At 36.6% G+C, this 20,620-nt stretch overlaps 1 protein-coding gene across 3 annotated transcripts in view; it reads left to right on the forward strand.

Annotated features, from left to right (window-relative positions):
* The window catches only part of LOC150080107 (protein capicua homolog), a 357,037-nt gene that overhangs the window by 218,212 nt on the left and 118,205 nt on the right, over window positions 1-20,620 (forward strand). For all 3 annotated transcript variants that reach the window (XM_090381551.1, XM_090381553.1, XM_090381554.1), the window contains 2 exons: window positions 6,624-6,760; window positions 16,888-17,064. In XM_090381551.1, the coding sequence (XP_090237677.1) occupies window positions 6,624-6,760; window positions 16,888-17,064 (314 nt within the window). The remainder of the gene's footprint in view (window positions 1-6,623; window positions 6,761-16,887; window positions 17,065-20,620) is intronic.

The raw sequence follows: 20,620 nt of genomic DNA on the forward strand, positions 1-20,620 counted from the left end.
TTACAATTCAGAAGTTAGCGAAATCCATTTGTAAAAAAGTATGACGTCATAACCAAAAACTACTGCAAGAAGTGATTATTTTATTGTTGGTGTTAACGAACCATTTAAATTTTTAAACAGTTTAATTGAACAGCTATTAAAATCTAACAGCCACCGAAGTTATGAATAATGTAGCGATTTATACTCACACCCACTATTTACTTACACTACTTAGAAGGTTGATGTTGATCAAAATCTTGAGAAGCAGATTTCATTAAACTGTGCATTTTTTTTTTCTTTTGTCGACATGAGAAGCTTCTTCGATGGCTCCAAAGCTTTTGTTCTTGCATAATATTACTACCCACTGCTTACTCTACCAAATCAACGTTAGTGACTGAGTTAGCATCATTTAAGAAGGGATGTCATTTCCATCTCTTAGTATGAAGTATGTAATGCTTTATTTTCACACCCACCACTTACTCTACTTAATCAACATTAGTGACTCAACTAACATTGTTAGTGCCATTGGCGCCTCCGTAGCCAGGTGGGAAGAAGCAGCAGTGCGTAGCACACACTTCTTGATTAGTACTGGGGTTCGAGCCCGTCAACACCAAATACGGAGGATGTGGAAAGGTCAGGGAATGACCACTGCATATTCCGGAGCAATATGGCCTTAGTTGCTAATGCTCCAAAAAACCAAATAACAAACAAACAAACAAACAGTGCCATTTAAGAAGTGACATCATTTGCATCATTTTCGTAAGAAAATTTCATTACCAATTGGTTTTGTTTCAGTCTGAAAATGTAGTAGGAGTTGCCAAAGATGTTTTCACATAAAAAGGGGGGGGGGGAACTGATTATGAAGGTAAGACATGGATATAAATGAGAAAGTTTATCACTGGGAATAGAGTCTACAAATTAAATATTTTAACATTTTTTTACAAAATTGCAAGACTAAGTTTATTTGAAATATTGTTCAGTCCAATAACCAATTTAGTTTGTGCAATTTAAATTCATGTGTAATGTAAATAATCACTAAAAATGCAATAATAGGCCTATGAGAGTAACTCTTGCATCTGGGTGTGTATGATCTGTCGTAACCTTTAAGGGCACGAGGGTTTTGATAATGGTAAATGCACACAGGTTTCAGTTTATGACCCTCCATATTAGCATCAGACAGAAGTGTTAGCCAATCTTTCACCACCTTAAAGCCACACATAGGCTTTTCAGCAATAGAAATGTGCGATCAGGTATTTTTTTCCAATATAAATTTGTTTCATCAAGGTTGAATATCTGTTTGGGTATGTGCTTCCCCTCCTCTATGATCGCCTTCAGTTTCACAGGGAATGCTTCCACAGCATTTTTATTGACTGTTGCAGCTTCTCCACATGTTTTCACATTATGAAAAACATACCGTTGACGAAAATTCGAAAACCATCCTGAACTTGCTGAAAAGGGCTTAACTTCCCCATCCTCGAATTCCGAATCTTGAAATAACTGGGAGTAAAGTGGAGGAGAAACTGTTGAAGATAAACACAAGAAAGGCACCCAGGGTGGATGGGATCTATCCAGTTATATTAAAGGAGGCAGCAAAGGAAGTAAGCAAACCCTTAGCCATAATTATGAGAGCTTCCTTGGACTCAGGGGAGGTACCCATAGACTGGAAATGTGCAAATGTGACCCCAATTCACAAAGGAGGATCAAAGGCTGACACAAGTAATTATAGACTTGTGAGCTTAACTTCTGTTCCAGGAAAATTAATGGAGGCACTGGTTAAAGAAGCACTGCAGGATCATTTAGACAAGACTTCAGTTATAGCTCAGACACAGCATGGTTTTGTTAAGGGGAAGTCTTGCCTGACCAACTTGATTGGATACTATGATGCAGTCACAAAAGAACTGGATGCAGGGAATAACTTTGATATTATATACTTGGATCTTAGAAAGGCTTTTGATACTGTTGCACATGGAAGACTGCTACACAAATTGGAGCAGTGTGACATTGGAGGCAAATTGCTGCTATGGATAAAGGGGTGGTTGAGGGGGAGAAGACAGAGAGTGGTAATCAATGGACACTGCTCATCATGGACTGATGTTATTAGTGGAGTCCCTCAGGGCTCAGTGTTGGGTCCATTATTGTTTTCTGTATTTATAAATGATATTGATGATGGTATATCGGGCTTAATGTCCAAGTTTGCAGACGATACAAAGGTTGGCAGGGTTGTCAAGGACACTACTGACACTATGCTGCTGCAACAGGATCTGGAAAGGTTGAGCAGATGGGCTGAGAGGTGGCAAATGAAGTTTAACATTGACAAATGTAAAGTACTACACATGGGAAACAGCAACCCCAGAGCAACGTATCAACTCTGTGGTACAACACTGACAGTGGTAGAGAATGAAAGGGACTTGGGGGTGGTTGTGCAGGCAGATATGAAGTTCTCTGAGCAGTGCAAACGGGCTGCAAGAGTAGCTCATGGAGTATTGTCAATGATATACAGGAATTTTTCCAGCAGGGATAAGGAGGTGATTATTCCATTGTATAAGGCGATGGTCAGGCCACACCTAGAGTACTGTATACAGGTCTGGAATCCTCATTTCAAGAAGGATGTAGAGCTGCTGGAACGAGTACAGAGAAGGGCAACAAGATTAGTGAATGGAACAAAGGGGTGCTCTTACGAAGAAAGGCTTAAGTTTTGCAAATTACAATGTCTGGAGACTAGGCACCAGCGAGGTGATCTGATAGAGGTGTATAAAGCCTTGAATGGTTTAAGCATGCTCAATGCTGATGGGATTCTTCCTCTAGCTCAGAAAAATCACCTGAGAGGGCATAAATTCTAATTGAGGAAAGACAGATGTAGGATAGACGTGCGGAAATTTGCCTTTAGCCAGCGGGTGGTTGGTTGGTGGAACAGACTTCCATCCCTTGTGGTGGAGGTTGATAGCCTAAATAAGTTTAAGGCTCAGCTGGACAGGTATTTTGAACGAACAGAGGGGTGAAGTGGAAGTGGTTTTTTTTTTTTTTTTTTGGCTGATGCTGCATAAGCTTGCTTTCTTGCATGCATCAAATGCCTCTACTAATGCTAATGCTAATCCTCACGTCCTTTTAAATCATCATAAAGGCTACAAACTTTCTCTTGCACTTGCAATAGGCTAATGTTAATGTGTTTTTTATTTTGGTCACTCATCCATGTAGCAAGCATTTTTTCCATGTGTTCCATCAAACTTGATTGAACATATGACGACTTTTGTGTAGTTAAAGGCACACCATTCTTAACACTTTCTTTAATTTTATCAGCACTATCTCAAATAGTATTTAAAATAATTAAATGCACATGGCATTTGAGGTAGTTTATTTGAGGTAGTGCAGTATCATGGCAACTCGTCGTGAAGGCAGAGCACAATATGAGAAAGAGCAAATGATGCCCACAACAACTACTTTGTAGTTTTTTTTAAGAGTGTCTATGGTGTATCTAAACACCGATATTATATAGATACTAAACTCTTAAAGTATTATGCCATGTACATTTAATTATTTTAAATATTATCTTATACACCTTTTGGCATCTCTCATATTGTGCGATTAACTTCACAACTGGGTCGTCATGTCTGCAATACTAGGGTACCTGCCCACCCACTGATGATAGGCCAATAGCCTTGAAACATGTCTGGGTGGTGGTACTCACTGAGAATAAGTAACAATAGTCTTCTCTATTAGTGAAGCGTTACTTATTTGAGGTAGTGCAGTATCATGGCAACTCGTCGTGAAGGCAGAGCACAATATGAGAAAGAGCAAATGATGCCCACAACAACTACTTTGTAGTTTTTTTTAAGAGTGTCTATGGTGTATCTAAACACTGATATTATGTAGACTCAAATAGTATGTAATGTACTTTCACTCAGACTTAGAGCATGTTTAATGTGTGCTGTGCTCTCACCCCGTTCATAGTGCTTGAGCACCTCCAGTTTCATTTCAAGCAAAAGCGATTTCCTTGAGCACTTACCATCACTTCCACTAAAACTATGAGGACGCTTACTAGCCACAAGGGTAATAATAAAAACAAAATAAGTAAAAATAAACACAAAAGAAAAAATTATGCACTTCCAGTAGACTACTAATCGACATTTTTCAGCAAAACAAAATGAAAAATGGCCAGCTATCGTGCTGGCTACTCATGGCACTTTCCAGTAAATATGATTGCAGCATGTTATTTTAAATTTGCATAATTTAAACACTCGTAAAGTAAGAAGTCACTGTATTAAGAATGCTGAGGAATATTAGAGGAATCAAGATATCCAAGAAATTATTAATATCTGCAAAGAGCAAAGCATTGATTTATCTACAATGACTGACAAGGGTGTAACATTATGAATTAGTGAAGCATTGGTACACATATGGATGTGACGTTGGAGCTGCACTATGAGAATATGATGTGTGCATAATCTCCATCATGTTCCAGTAAAGTAGTGAGTAATTTGATAAAGAAATTTGATACCACATATTGTAATGCCATAGACCATGTAAAAGACTCAAAAGATTTACTGTTATAACTTTGTAATAGTACAGAAACTATTGCTGAAGTCTTTGTTGCAATTTAAGAGCAGGAGTTCAAAGATGTGCTGCTAGTACACCTGTTTCCTGTCAGTTGGAGGTGCTGGTATCAATGTTAAACCCATTTGCTGAACTTAAAACCAGCTTATTTCTGGTTATGTGGATCAGCATCTTTTCACAAGTTCTTCAGGTTCAGGCTTTTTTAACTGACTACAGCATGTGTCTTAACTTTATATTGCAATTTCTTACCAAATTGGAAAAGGATGGGGGATGGCCCAACAACATCCTGTGACAGATGAAGTACACTTCACTCTTTGGATGGCGTGAACACAAAATTGTGTCATTTATTCAAAACCAAGCTATTCTCTATAATGTGAGATTGACAGTTCGGTTTTGGTGTTGGTTCACTGCTCATTTCAGAGTACATATAAGCTACTGGGTTCCTGGTCTGCCACCACGGGGCATAATTGGGGCAACGTTGGGCCCCAGTTGGGGTTTAGCAGCTAAACGACCAGAAGAACAACGGTACACGACACTAAACGATCCAAGACCCACACACTTTTAAATCTCTGGCATTTACAGCGTACTGTAACACACCACAATGTAAACTACACGGAGATGGGGGAAACCCCTGGTGCCGCTTGACCCTAAACACACCTACACTTACTTACTTGCTCATTTCATCCTTGATATGTATTTTTCTTTGAGAAACTAAGGATGCAAGGAACAAAAACATGTACAACAGCCAGTACCACAAGCTGTTTACCCACCCAGATTATACCCACTCTGCAAAGGATGGCAGTGAGAAAGATTACCTTCATGCAAGGCAGTGCTCCACCACACATTAGCTGATGTCCTTGATGAACATCTTCCTAGCAGGATAATTTTTCATTACATCCTAGAAATCTGCCAGTGTTAAATTCGTTTGCTGAACTTAACACCAGTTGATTTCTGGTTATATGGATGTCTAAAGTGCAGAGAGAATGGGTGCCCATAACAGTATCATAACTAAAAAAAAGTGGCTTTCATTTAAGAGTTGACAAATATCCCAGATTACATGCTTTCATCAGTTAACTATAAGTACACAAATACACAATACAGTGCAGTTCCTTCTTGTATTTTCTCTCAGTGTTGTGAACCCCTCTGACTCTTTGGTTGTACTGGAGTATAAACAAAAAATTTATTTATTTAAAGCAATAAAAATATGTAACTCCATATAATAAACAGACAACACTATAGTTTATTGGTTACCAATTATAGCACAGTTATTATGAAATAAATTCCATGTAACCTAATAATCTTTCTCAATATTGGATGATTGAGTTCTTTTTGTTCCATTATGAAGTCAGATGCACAAACAAAATCAGATTCATCATTATTAATTTGGTTACTGTGCAAGAAAGAACAAATTTCAGTCATGTTTTACTTCATAATGGTGCCCCAAAATGATCTGAAACATCACCTGATATAAGGTAAGATTGTCTAGTTATCTTTAATTTATTTCTTAGTAATTGTACTAGGGTTTTAAACCAGAAAACTAATTTTTTATGTTTATAGCATGGAATTCAATACCTTATTGCTTTGAAGTTAATTGTGTAACCATGCCATGCATTTCATCCAGAATAAAATTTTATCAGCTGTTTTGTCAGTGAGCAGTCATATATAATGTATTGTAGATATTAATGGTGGTCATATCAAAGGGATGTTGTGAAGTTTGGCACCTTTGGCACTTTTCATGTTTTCTGATTCTAATTTTGTTGTAATGTTTTATATCAATTTGTTTCTTTGTCCTAATAATAGTCATCTTGCATCTTATGGAACTGTGAAGTTATTCAAAGTGTAAATTTATTAAAATCTGATGTTAGATATATATACCTAATCTCAGACATATACCTATGTAGAAATAACACAATTTCACAATTTGGAACAATTTCTTGTTCCAGCAAGTAATTTGAGAGATGTAAGGCCCTCAAACTCTATTATAAGTTATTTTATAATTACCTTGTATATTTATAAGCAAACTTGCTTACACACAAAAATAATGGTTACTTCTTTATATTGTCATAGCTAATCAATATTTTTTTCCCTACAAGATTACAGTCAACTCCATCATCTCCAGTCACTGTAGCAACACATTCTTTGTCGCTTGTGACCAAAGCATCTGAATTATCTTCTTCCATGCAGGGAGCAGTATATGTTCAACAATATGTCACTGTACCAACTCCAAAAGGTGAGAACACATCTTTCAGAATAAACTAGATTATGATATTTCTTTTAGTCAATAGAATTACAGAAGCACATATTAATATATTTTTAAAAGATATATCAAACAGCATCACAATCATAAACAAAATATGGAATAGCAGTTACACGGCATGTATGTTTGGTTATGGAGAATTAGATAAATAAGGTATGCATCTGTATGTATGTGTGTGTGTGTGTGTGTGTGTGTGTGTATTAGAGAAGAATGTAAACCAAAAATTCCAATAGATATTTTAGTCCAATGAAAAAAAGAAATAGGCTGGTTAATAAAGCAATGGGGAAATGGTTCCTTGAGCTAAAACCAAAGAGAAAGCTCTAAAAAAAAATGAACATAAAGCTAATTAAATTAATAAAGTTTTCACCATTTATTACTAAAGAAGATGTATTGAATGGTGTGTTATCAAAGGCTAGCATCTAAACAATAATTATCAGAAGCTATCTGTTTCTGTTTTGCTACTAATCAGTTCTGTAAATTGCAGCATCTCAAGACTAGGGACCTGCAGTTGAGGTGTTTAAAGCCTTGAATGGATTAAGCTTAATGTTAATGTCATTCTTACACTTGTTGAGACTACACACATGAGGAAGGAGCATAAATTCAAGTTGAAGAAAGATGGTTGCAAGATAGATGTGTGGAAGTTTGCCTTCAGCCAGCAGGTGGTTGATTGTTGGAACAGGCTTTCATCTGTTGTTGTTGAAGTGGATAGGTTGAATAAATTCAAGGAAGGACTAGACAAATTCTTGGAGGGTACAAATGGTGAACTGTGTAGGGCCCACTTCGGCTGATGCTACATAAGCTTGCTTTCTTCCAGTCATTTTCCAGTACTACTACTACTACTTGCCTAAAGTAGTAGTAGTAGTACACTAACCACAGTACCTAAAGATAAGCCAAAATGCATATTATGAACAATGGTAATAATTTATATCAACAATTTAATAACTAGGGGAGGGTTAGAAGAGGGTATGCAATAAGTCAAGGCTAAATTAGGTGAAGCGAAGGGAAGAAATAGGATATTAATAGATACTCCAATCACCTCAAATTGCTCTAATAGTCATGGAGTGTAAAAAAGCATAAAGCCCTGGTATTTCAGTAAGGCATGTAGCAATAATAGCATTAGCATTAGTAGAGGCATACGATGCAAGAAAGCAAGCTTATGCAGCATCAGCCAAAAAAAAATAAAATAAAATAAACGCTCCTCCGATTTCACCCCTCCATTTGTTCCAAATACCTGTCCAGCTCAGCTTTAAATTTATTTAGGCTATTAACTTCCACAACAAAAGATGAAAGTCTGTTCCACCAATCAACCACCCACTGGCTAAAAGCAAACTTCCGCACATTTATCCTACAACTGTCTTTCCTCAATTTGAATTTATGCCCTCTCAGGTGATTATTCTGAACAAGAGGAAGAATCCCATCAGCATTGAGCATGCTCAAACCATTCAAGGCTTTATACATCTCAATCAGATCACCTTGCAGGTGAAAAGGATCAATATTGAACCAAATTCACCTTGCAGGTGAATAGGATCGATAATGAACCAAATATAACATAAACTAATAGGATTATAGAGAATATTGAGAATAGCCGTAAAGGTAAAAGAGAAAGAAAAGCACAGACAACAGCCTGTAAATATTTTGCAAGCTAAGTCAAGCAATGCCTATTAATAGAATTATTTAAATGAAAATTTATTTTTCAGAAATGGGCAAAATAGTGTTTTCAGCAAAAGTTACAAAAAATAATTAACAATATTGGAAAAAAAAAAAAAAAAAAAACAAGCCCTCCTTCCAGTATATCCTATCATCACTGGAAGGAGGGCTGATTTCTTTAAATCAGCTTCCTCTTCAGCTCCCTCCATGACTTGTTTACTTACTCCATCTTATCCACTGTTCTCTAGGTTACTTTGAGTCTGTCTTTTCTTTTTCCCTTGAGGTTTCTACTATAGTGCTGGCTGACCAATTTCTTTCTCAGGGTGTTTCTAAGTATGTCTCATACATTTTCTTTTCAGTGTAATGGGGTTTTTTTTTTTGCTTGTGTCATCTCCCACAGTAATACATTACTTATTTTTCCAATGTCATACTGTTCATTTAAGGAATTTATTTACATAGACTTGGAGTTTGTTTATAATGTTCTTAGGTAACTTCCATGTTTCAGAACTGTAAAGAAGGCACTGTTTATTTACATTGCTATTAAATAACCTAAATTTAGTTTTTCATTTAATTTCTTTAGATCTCCATATTGTTTTCAGCATGTTAAAGGTCCATCTGTGCCTTTTGTATTCTGTTATGAACATCATAACAGAACAGTATAATTGATCCTAAATACATAAAACCTGCCCTCCATTCTGACCTTAGTGCTTTATTTTGATTTTATTTTGCTTTTTTTATTTTCATATAATATTTTTCTTATATATTTTAATTCCAAAAAGTCTTGGCTTGTTCCTTTAATTTTTCTGTTTTTTTTCTACATATGCTAATACTTTGGGCCAGCAAATATATATCATCTGCATAGTCATGGTCATTCAGTTTATTTATCATGTCCCTTTTATTACTGTTTTGTCTGTAATAATAAAAAGGATTCTTTCATTTTTCAGTCCATTACTGATAAGAATATTGTGGAAAAAATAAACAACTTTGTCTTACTCCACTCGTCATTATAAACCTCTTAGTTAAATCCTCATTACAGGAACGTCTTGATTCTGTGTTCTTCATATGGCTTGCTAATTATTCTTATTTTTATTGGTATCCCATAATTTTTCAGTAGTTTCCAGATGAAACTCCTCTTCGTGCTGTCAAATGCTTTTTTAATGTTTATGAAATTTACATAGTGCATGCTCTGACATGAAGAGATTGTTTTATGATTATTCTTAAGGTTGTGATTTGGTCTGTACAAGACCTATTTGTTCTAAATCCTGCTTGTTCATTGGCTATCAATTTTATGCTTCATTTTTTCTTATGTTATTCTTGTAAAAATTTTAGTAGTAGTTAACAGCAGAGATATCTCCTTCCAATTATTGCAGCAGGTAGTATCTCTGCTTTCTTGTGGTTCCTAGTAATTAAGCCAATATTCCATTCCACTAGTCACTGTTCTTGTTTCGGTATTTCATTCAGTGTGTAATATTCCCATTGTAAAATTTGTGCCAGCATTCAGTAGCTCCAAAGGAAAGTTGTTTCTTGCTGAGTTACCATATTTTAATTTTGTTATTGCCCTATCTCATTTTTGCTTTTTCTCCTGTTTATTCTTTAGGAAGTTCTGTCATTATCTAGTATATATGGCTGTAGCATAGTTGCTATCCCTATTAAATAGTTCCTGAAAATACACTCTGCATTGAATGGTTTTTTCTTGTTCTTTGATCAGCAGTAAACCTTCTTTACCTTTTATTGGTCTATTTTTCCCTTATATATCTACCAGAAAGCTGCTTTGTTATTTCATATAATCTTCTGATGTCCTGTTTTTCAACTACTGTCTAGACCTTCTTGACATCATCTCTGTATCTTCTAGCTTTCCTGGCATTCCTCTTCACCTCACAGTTCTTTAGCACATATCTTTTTTTTTAAATTGTCAGCAATACCAGATCTCTGTTACTCTGCAATAGTTTTTTCTTATTTCCTTCCATGTAATTCTTATAATCACGTAATAATATTGTTCTACTAGTGATCCATTGTTTTAGTTTCTTTTGCATCTATCCAGTACACCCCCCCTCTGTCTCTCTGTTGGTTTTTTTTTTACATCTGTGATTTTTATCCTCAACATTTTATTATCCCTGGATTATAAAGGTGTGCCTATTTTGAAGTATCTTAATGTACTGTTCATTAATTGACTTTTCATTTAATTTATTGATATATCTTATTCTGCTGTTTATTTTTTTTAGACAAGTTAGCCAACTTTATTCTTACTACACCTGTGGCCAGTGTGTGAGCTGAATGTGCATTTGCACATTTCTGTGCCCTTGCATCCAACATAGATGATCTCCATAATTTATTATTGCAATATGATCTGTGGGGTTTTGAGTACTTCCATCTATGATGTTTCATAGGGGAAATATATTTGGGCTGAATCCTCTAGCCATCGGCTTCTCATCCAGAGCTTTCCTTTATGCACATTGTGTATTTGCCAAATCTCTCTGTGCCCTTGCATCCAACATAGATGATCTCCATAATTTATTATTGCAATATGATCTGTGGGGTTTTGAGTACTTCCATCAGGTGATGTCCAGATTACCCTATGTATCATCTTATGCTAGGACATTGTGCTACCAAGAATTAAATTATTTAAAAAGGCAGAAATCCTTGAATAGTGTTCCATCCTCATTACTTGGCCCAATTTTGTGTCCCTGATGGTTTCCCTATCAATATTATTTTGCCCAACCTTTGCATTTAGGTACCCATTACTAAAATCAATCTTTTTTATTATTCTTTTCTATTTCCTTTTGCAACATATAATAAAAAATTTCCTTATAATCCTTTTTTGACACTGTTTATCAAAGCATAAATATTTATTATTATGGTATCTTGTTATATCTTGTTTTAAATTGGTTTCTTATTGTCCTCTGTAATACTAGTTTCCATTCCAGTAATGCTCATCTTACTTTACTAGACATAAGGATTCCCTTACTGTGCTCATTTTCTTTATTTGGTTTTCCTGAATACACCTTTTGATTCCCAGATGGAAAATGCATTTCACTGCTTGTGTTCCACATAGTTCTACTTAGGCTCAATATTTCAATGTTATATTTTTCATTTCTCTTATTATGTGGGTAGCTTTACCTGTCTCATAGTGTTCTAGCATCACTATGATGTTTCATAGGGGAAATATATTTGGGCTGAATCCTCTAGCCATCGGCTTCTCATCCAGAGCTTTCCTTTATGCACATTGTGTATTTGCCAAATCTCTCTACTACTTACATTTATCCAACTTTTGTTAATATTTTCTGTAGCAGTATGTGTTTTTCTTATTATGATTGCTAGTCATAAGCATCGCTGCTCCATTCTCATTCAGGCTTGGGACTGGCAACAGTGAAGTTCATGTAAATTAGGTAAACTAAATGAATCTTTGCATACAAATGCATCATGTCTGTACATAGTAAATTAACCGAAGTTGTTATTGTAGCATCATATCATTACATCTCTAGTAAATTAACCGAAGTTGTTATTGTAGCATCATATCATTACATCTCAAGTAAATTAACCGAAGTTGTTATTGTAGCATCATATCATTACATCTCATATTTTGAATGCCTTCACGGTGAGTTGCCCATTTGTTTATACTTCGAATAAGTAATGCTTCCTCGATAGAGTAGACTATTTTACTTATTCTCAGTGGATACCACTGCCAGAACTTGGTGGTATCCACTGAACTTGGTTTTCCACCATTCCGGCGCCTCCGTAGCCAGGTGGGAAGGAGCAGCAGTGCGTAGCACGCGCTTCTTGATTAGACCGGGGTTCGAGCCCGTCACCACCAAATACGGAGGATGCGGAAAGGTCAGGGAATGACCACCGCATATTCCCGGAGCAATATGTCCTTAGTTGCTAATGCTCCTAAAAACCAAATAACAATAACAACCACCATTCCACCATGGAAAACCAAGTTCAGTGGATACCAAATAGCCATTTCAGGGCTATTTGGCTCTTCATCAGTTGGTAGGTATGCTGATGGTGTTAACAGCTGACAACCCAGTTGTCAAATTAAAGTCCACAATATGAGAGATGCCAAATGGTTTTTAGCAGTTTAATACTTAATAAAAAATCAGGGAAAAGGCCTCAAACTGTGAGAAAATTTACAGACATATAATTTAGTACAAATGCATCATGTCTATATGCAGTAAATTAACCAGAGTTATTATAACTTTTTTTTTTTTTTTTTTTTTTAAATGAAAACCCCAAACATGAGAGGTATTAGAACCTTGTATCGTGCATGGGTTGGAGGTTGAGAAGACGAAAGAAGATATTTGTTGACATTAGACTTGAACTTCTGTAGACTGTAATTTTCAGGAAATACATATGAAGGAAGGTTGTTCCAGAAAACAGCAGTTGACTGAATAAAAGAGGAAGATGAAAAGTTGGTTTTGTGAGTTTGAAGTTGGACAGTAAATGGATGTTGGATGGTGGCGGCACGTGTTCAGATTGTTTTGAAAGAGAGAGTGGGAATAATAGAAGCCAATTCAGAAGAACAATGCCCATGGAAGTATCTGTAAAAAAGGCATGCAGCAGAAACAGTACATCTATGAGACAGCGAGTGGAGAGACACTGTTAGAGGGGAGTCATTAAATAACCTAACTGCCTCTTCTGAATGGAATCGAGAAGCTTGAGAGAGGTTTTGGGGGCACTGCCCCAGATGTGGGAACAATATTCCATGGTAGTGCAGATTTTCGATTTGTACAGCGTGAACAGCTATTTGGAAGAAAAGTAATGCTGTGAGCAAAAGAGAAAACCAAGTTTTTTACATGCAGAGAAAGCAATATTTGTAATGTACTTGTGCCAAGAGAAATTAGAAGTCAGGGTAATCCCCAAAAGAGATATATCAACTTGCCTAGAAATCAGAGTGTCATCAAAGGTAAGCATAGGAGCAGAAGAATCCTTTTTGTGAGATATAAGACAAGACTGAGTTTTAGAAGGATTGAAATCGACTACGTTGTCTTTGCCCCACTGGAGAATTACCTGGAGATCGGCATTTAAGGAATTGGTTGCAGATATTCGAGAAGTTGAAGCTGATTGTGCAGGGTAAGGTTTCTCAAAATCGAAAGTGGAATGCAATGTGCTATCATTGGAAAAACTATGGATAAGATTTCCAGGCAATGGAAAAAAGGTCATTAATATACAAGAATAAAAGAGTACGGGAAAGAACTGAACCTTGGGGGACACCAACATTAATGGAGAAGTTAGAAGACAGAGAGCTATCTACCATCACCCTCAGTGAGCGATTAGAGAGAAAACTGGATAACTAATTACAAAAAACAGTTGGCAAACCATAAGATGAAAGCTTGTTTAGAAGACCTTTATGCCAAACATGATCGAAAGCCTTTCACGTGTGAAGAGCAACTGCTTGTGTTTCACCAAACTTTTCTATTGAATTTGTCCATAAATGGGTAACATAAGCCAGAATATCACCAGTGGATCGACACTGACGGAATCCATACTGGCAATCGTTGATCAGACGGAAGGTTTCTAGGTAGTTTAAGAGTTGGCAGTTAATTGATTTCTCCATTACTTTAGAAAGAGTAGAAGTAATTGCAATGCAATGATAGGAGGGATTTGTCACCCTTTTGGATGGGAGGGATTTGTCACCCTTTTGGATGGGAGGGATTTGTCACCCTTTTTAGAAACTGGCTGGATATGAGCCAGTTCCAAGCAGAAGGAAAAACACCTTAGGAATAAGAAAGTGAAAAAAAGCCAGCAAAGAACAGGAGTAAGTTCAGCAGCACGGGTTTTGAGAACAAGTGGAGAAATACCATCAGGACCTGGAGCTTTCTTAGCATCAAGATTCATCAAAATCCTTCTGACATCCTTTTGAGGAGGAGGCATTGAATGGAATGTGTTGGGAATGGTGGGAGGTGTTTTACCAAGATCATTAATACATGAGTTGGAAGAAAAATGGGATGCTAGCAGGTCAGCTTTATCGTTGGCTGAAGTGACAACAGAACCATCCGGTTTTGACAGAGGTGGGAGCAAAGATGGGCAAAAGTTGCGGCCAATAGCTTTAGCAAGAGACCAGAATGCTCAGCTAACATTACGGCAAGAAGCAAGTTTTCTACTCTTAGCCTGATCAGAACCTAGATTGAACTGATTAATGACTGCTTTACAATCGTTCCAAGCTTTGGTGTAGGCAGAAAATGAAACTGAAGAATTGGAAACAAGCCAATTCCGATATGCAATGTTCTTATCTTGAACAGCATTAGCACATTTATTTTCCAGCCTTAGCACATTGGAAAAACAAGGTTTAGACAAAGGACGAGATTTTAAAGTGAAGTGTAGAATAAAGGATTCCATTCCTACAAGAATAATTTGACTGACATGATCTGAGCAAATGTTGACATCAAAAGTTTTGAAACAGTAATCCAACCAGGGAAAAGAAGAAAAGAAATTTTGCAAGTCATCCCATTTTGCATTCTTGTAATGCCAAACAAAATGAGGTTGGGAATAGCCATGAGATAAAGGCTCCATTGGAGAAGAGACAATCACTAAGTTGTGATCTGAGGTGCCCAAAGGACCACTCACTTCGACCGTGTACTTAGAAGGGTTGTTTGTGAGAAAAAGATCAATGTTGGCTGTATGGTTAGGATTGTCCAGTATTCTTGTAGATAAATGAACAATCTGTGCAAGGTCATTAGTAATTGCAAAAGCCTCAGCATCTCGACCAGCTGGGTCAGTGTGTTTAGAAAATGGAAGCCAGCTGGAGTATTAGCATTAGTAGTGGCATATGATGCAAGAAAGCAAGCTTATGCAGCATCAGCCAAAAAAAACCCCACTCCCATTTCACCCCTCCATTCATTCGAAATACCTGTCCAGCTGAGCCTTAAATTTATTTAGGCTATCAACTTCCATAAGGGATGGAAGTCTGTTCCACCAACCAACTACCCCCTAGCTAAAGGCAAATTTCCACACATCTATCCTACATCTGTCTTTCATCAATTTGAATTTATGCCCTCTCAGGTGATTATTCTGAGCAAGAGGAAGAATCCCATCGGCATTGAGCATGCTCAAACCATTCAAGGCTTTATACACCTCTATCAGATCACCTTGCCATTTCCTAGTCTCCAGACACTGTAATTTGCAAAACCTAAGCCTTTCTTCGTAAGAGCAACTGTTTGTTCCATTCACTAATCTTGTTGCCTTTCTCTGTACTCGTTCCAGCAGCTCTACATCCTTTTTGAAATGAGTACTCCAGACCTGTATACAATACTCAAGGTTGGCCTGACTATTGCCTTATACAAGGGAATAATCACCTCCTTATTCCTGCTAGAAAAATTCTTGTATATCGTTGACAAGACACCATGAGTTACTCTTGCAGCCCGTCTGCACCGCTGAGAAAACTTCATATCTGCCTGCACAATTACCCCCAGGTCCTTTTCATTCTCTACCACTGTCAGTGTAGTACCACAGAGTTGATACGTTGCTCTAGGGTCACTGTTTCCCATATGTAGTACTTTACATTTGTCAATGTTAAACTTCATTTGCCACCTCTCAGCCCATCTGCTCAACCTTTCCAGATCCTGTTGCAGCAGCATAGCATCAGTAGTGTCCTTAACAACCCTGGCAACCTTTGTATCGTCTGCAGACTTCGACATTAAGCTTGTCATCAGTATCATTTATAAATACAAAAAACAACAATGGACCCAACTCTGAACCCTGAGGGACTCCACTAATAACATTAGTCCATGATGAGCAGTGTCCATTGATTACCACTCTCTGTCTTCTCCCCCTCAACCATCCCTTTATAAGCATAGGTCTGATTTTGCCTTGTTTCCAAGTTGTAACTATTTTTGTGTTACGGGAAATGTTCAAAATGACCACTGTGCTCCTGAATATAAGCCTGTAAATGCCTTATCATAGACCTCCTCACCCTCTTAAAAGTTTCAGCTGTCTGTCAGATTTTCTGCTCTGATGCTGATGGGTCTACCACCAGCTGAAACTTGTTTTCTAAGTGACCCAGTTTCTGTAAGGCATTCATGTATCCTCTGAAAGGTCTTATTTAGCAATATACAGCAATTCTAGAATTCCAACTCTTTGCATGCACGATCATTTTTTATGTGCATTAGTGCAAACTGTTTTGACTTTGTAACAATATTTATTTTATATTTCATCTCGTTTTTGGCACATAATTTTCTACAAATATATTTTGCAGAAATATGTAATATGCATCATATATATCAAAATGATGCGTATTATCAATGTAGTAAATGCATTCATTTTAAAGAGATGCCCCCCCCCCCCCATTTTTTCTTAAAAGTAATTAATTTATCTAATAATGCAAGTTAAGTATATTATGTAACCATGTGCTAAGAATTTATTAAATTATTCAATGTGTCCAGAATGTTTTCCATTTGTAATTTACATGTGTAATTGTATTATTATTATTTTGAGTTTAATTATATTTCTCATTTCAGAACAATGTCCATTAACACCACTAACACCTCTAACTCCTGTTACACCGACAAAGGGAACTCCTCTTCTTATAACTTCAAACGTTCCTCCTCTTGCTTCTACACAAAATAACCGTCCTAATGGTGTTACACCTGCAAGAAGTCCTCGTCCAAGAAGCCATTCACCACAGTTTTATACAGGTAAGTGTTTCTTTCTGTTTTTCTTATTTGTTTTCCGAAGTTGAACGTAAATAAAATTATTCTCAGCAGAACCTGTTTCCTTTTCTATTTTTATATATCAAGTATAGGGATATTCACCCAAACAGTTTGAAGCTCTATTAAATTAACATCACTGTCTTATTCAATTTATTCATAAAATATTATTTAAAGTTTTCTTAAGCTTTTGTTAATAAATTTTTTAATTAAAATAGAAACATGCAATATGATTATGATAAAAAAAAAAAGTATTTCTATGATTTAAATTGGAATATTGTACATGTGTGAAAGATAATATTTTTACAACTGTCCACTGAATTGGCATCAAAATTCCTATGAAATAGCTCTAACTGCCCTACATTTAGTATTTTTAAAATTTTTTTATTGAAACCAACCCACAGTAATATGCCACATTCTACACATAGCTAGTCCATTTCTGCAGCCTGTGATTAGCTGATAATGATCACGAGCATAATTGTTTAAAAAGAGCTTAAGTGCAGTAACACAGTAGAAGGTTTTATATTTTGGTGACTTTGTAGCTAGATGAGACTCTCAAATAATTAATGAAATATAATAAAAAATTACATAATGCCAAAATGTATTGAAATGCAAAATTTTCTTGGTCGGTCCTGCTCGAATGATCATCTTGAATTCTCCAATTAGTTTGGGTGGTGGGGGAGGGTTCAGGTCACACTGCAGTTGTTCAGTGTGACCTGAATGAACAACATGCCTTCTGTGGAAAAAAAAAAAAAAAAAAAGTAGGGATCAGTTTACTCTCACTTCATTACCAGTGGGTTAATTTAAATTATTTTTTTTATTATCATTATCTTTAGATTAGCATTAGCATTAATTGGGGTGATAGAGCATCAGCCAAAAAAAAAAAAAAAAAAAACCTTCCCATTTCACCCATCTGGTCACCCCAAATGTTTATCTAGTTCAGCTTTAAATTTATTTAAGCTATCAACTTCCACAACAACATATGGAAGTCTGTTTAGGCAACCAACTACCTGCTGGCTAAAGGCACACTTCCACACATCTATTCTACAACAGTCTTTCCTCAGTTTTAATCTATGCCCCCTCAGGTTCTTAATCTGAGCAATCAGAGGTATCCCATCAGCATCGAGCCTGCTCAAACCATCCAAGGCCTTGTACACCTCACTCAGATCACCTCGCAGGTGCCTAGTCTCCAGATGCTGCAACTTACAGAATTTAAGCCTCTCCTGGTAAGAAAAACCCCTTTTTTCCTCTCATCAATCTTGTTGCCCTTCTGTATTCGTTCTAGCAACTCTACATCCTTCCTAAAAATGAGGCCTCCAGACCTGTATGCAGTACTCAAGGCATGGCCTGACCTATACAAATTGCCTTATACAAAGGTATAATCACCTCCTTGTCTGTGCTAGCAAAATTCCTATATATCATTGACAAAACTCCATGACCTGCTTTGTCAGCCCGTCTGCACTGCTCAGAGACTTCATATCTACTGCACAATTACCCCCAGGTCTTTTTCATTCACTACCTCCCTGAGTGTAGTACCACACAGTGGGTACATTTCTCTTGGGTTATTGCTACCCATATGCAGCACTTTGCATTTGTCAATATTAAACTTCACTTCTCAGCCCATCTACCTAACTTTTCTAGATCCTGTTGCAGTAGCATACTGTCTTTACTATCATTAAAAACCCTGCCATCCTTTGTGTCATCTGCAAACTTGGACATCAAGCCTGATATACCTTTTTTGATATCATTAATAAGATAGTATGAATCAGAGCTGTAATACTCAATATGTTCTATGTTGATAATAATATTAGTAAATTAATAAGAGGAGTTTACCTCAATATAGTACGTAGAACACTTCTGTATGATACCCTCCAGAAATTAAAACGGAAAAAACGAAAAAAATCCACAACTTACCGGTACATTAAAGTAAAATATAAATAATTAAATAATCAATTTAACACAATTCAAAATCAATTTAAAACAATTAAAATTCAAATTAACGCAATTAAAAGAATCTAACGAAAATATTCAAAACGATTTGAATATTTTCGTTAGATTCTTCTAATTGCGTTAATTTGAATTTTAATTGTTTTAAATTGATTTTGAATTGTGTTAAATTGATTATTTAATTATTTATATTTTACTTTAATGTACTGGTAAGTTGTCGATTTTTTCGTTTTTTCCGTTTTAATTTCTGGAGGGTATCATACGGAAGTGTTCTACGTACTATATTGAGGTAAACTCCTCTTATTAATTTACTAATATCTTTAATAAATACACAAAACAAAAATGGGCACAGTGCCAAACCCTAGGGTACTCCACTAATAACATTAGTCCACGTAGAGCAGTGTCCATTTATTACCACTCTCTGCCGACTTCCACTCAGCCATCCCTTTATCCATTGCAGCAACTTGCCCTTAATGCCATACTGCCCCAATTTGTACAGCAGTCTTCCATGTGCAACAGTATCAAAAGCTTTCCTGAAATCCAAGTATATGATATCAAAATTATTTTTTGCATCCAGTTCCTTTGTGACCACATAGTAGTATCCAATCAAATTGGTAAGACAAGACTTCCCCTTAACAAAGAGTGCCTCCGTAGCCAGGTGGGCAGGAGCAGTAGTGCGTAGCACATGCTTCTTGATTAGACCAGGGTTCGAGTCCTTGACCACCAAATATGGAGGATGCGGAAAGGTCAGGGAGTGACCACCGCATATCCCTGGAGCAATATGGCCTTAGTTGCTAATGCTCCTAAAAACCAAATAACAAACAAACAAACCCAAGCTATGTCTGAGTTATTACTGCAGTCTTGTCTAGTGATCCTGCATTACTTCTTTAACCAGTGACTCTATTATTTTCCCGGAACAGAAGTTAAACCGACAGGTTTATAATTATTTGTGTCACCCTTTGAACTCCTTTGTGAATTGAGGATACATTTGCATATCTCCAGTCCATGGGGACTCCCCTGAATCTGAGGATGCTCTCATAATTAAGGCTAAGGGTTTGCTTACTTCCCTCGCTGCCTCCTACAATATAATTGGATAGATTCCATCTGCCCCAGGTGTCTTTTTTATGTTTAACTTCAATAATTTCTCCTCCACTTTGCTCTCCGTTAAACTTCTGTCCTCCCCTTCCTTACAGAATTCCTCTTGTGTGAATGTAGATGCAAAATATTCATTCAGTTTGTCAGCTATCTGAGCAGGATTATCAACAGTCAAACCACCAACGTCAAGTGGACCAATCTGATTAATTCCATTCCTTTTAGAATTTACATAAGAAAGATGTCTTTGTTGTTTTTCTTTGCATCCTTTGCCAAGGATGCTTCTATACTTCTAGCATTGGTGTACATGTACGTATACATGTTCCTATTCTTATTCTTAGTTACCCTAACACAGCCCATGTATTTACTTGTTCCATAATGACTTCCAGCAGCTCTTGAAATTCCCAGCAACTTGCTTTCTATGCTGCTGCTCCTTACAATAGAAGCAGTGCAAGAATCGCTTTCACCTCTGCCTGTGGCTACTGTTAGTCTTTCAGTCTGTGAA

This window comes from Mastigoproctus giganteus, chromosome 9 (genome assembly GCF_048544385.1).
Source record: "Mastigoproctus giganteus isolate SK-2022 chromosome 9, ASM4854438v1, whole genome shotgun sequence".
Lineage (NCBI taxonomy): Eukaryota > Metazoa > Arthropoda > Arachnida > Uropygi > Thelyphonidae > Mastigoproctus > Mastigoproctus giganteus.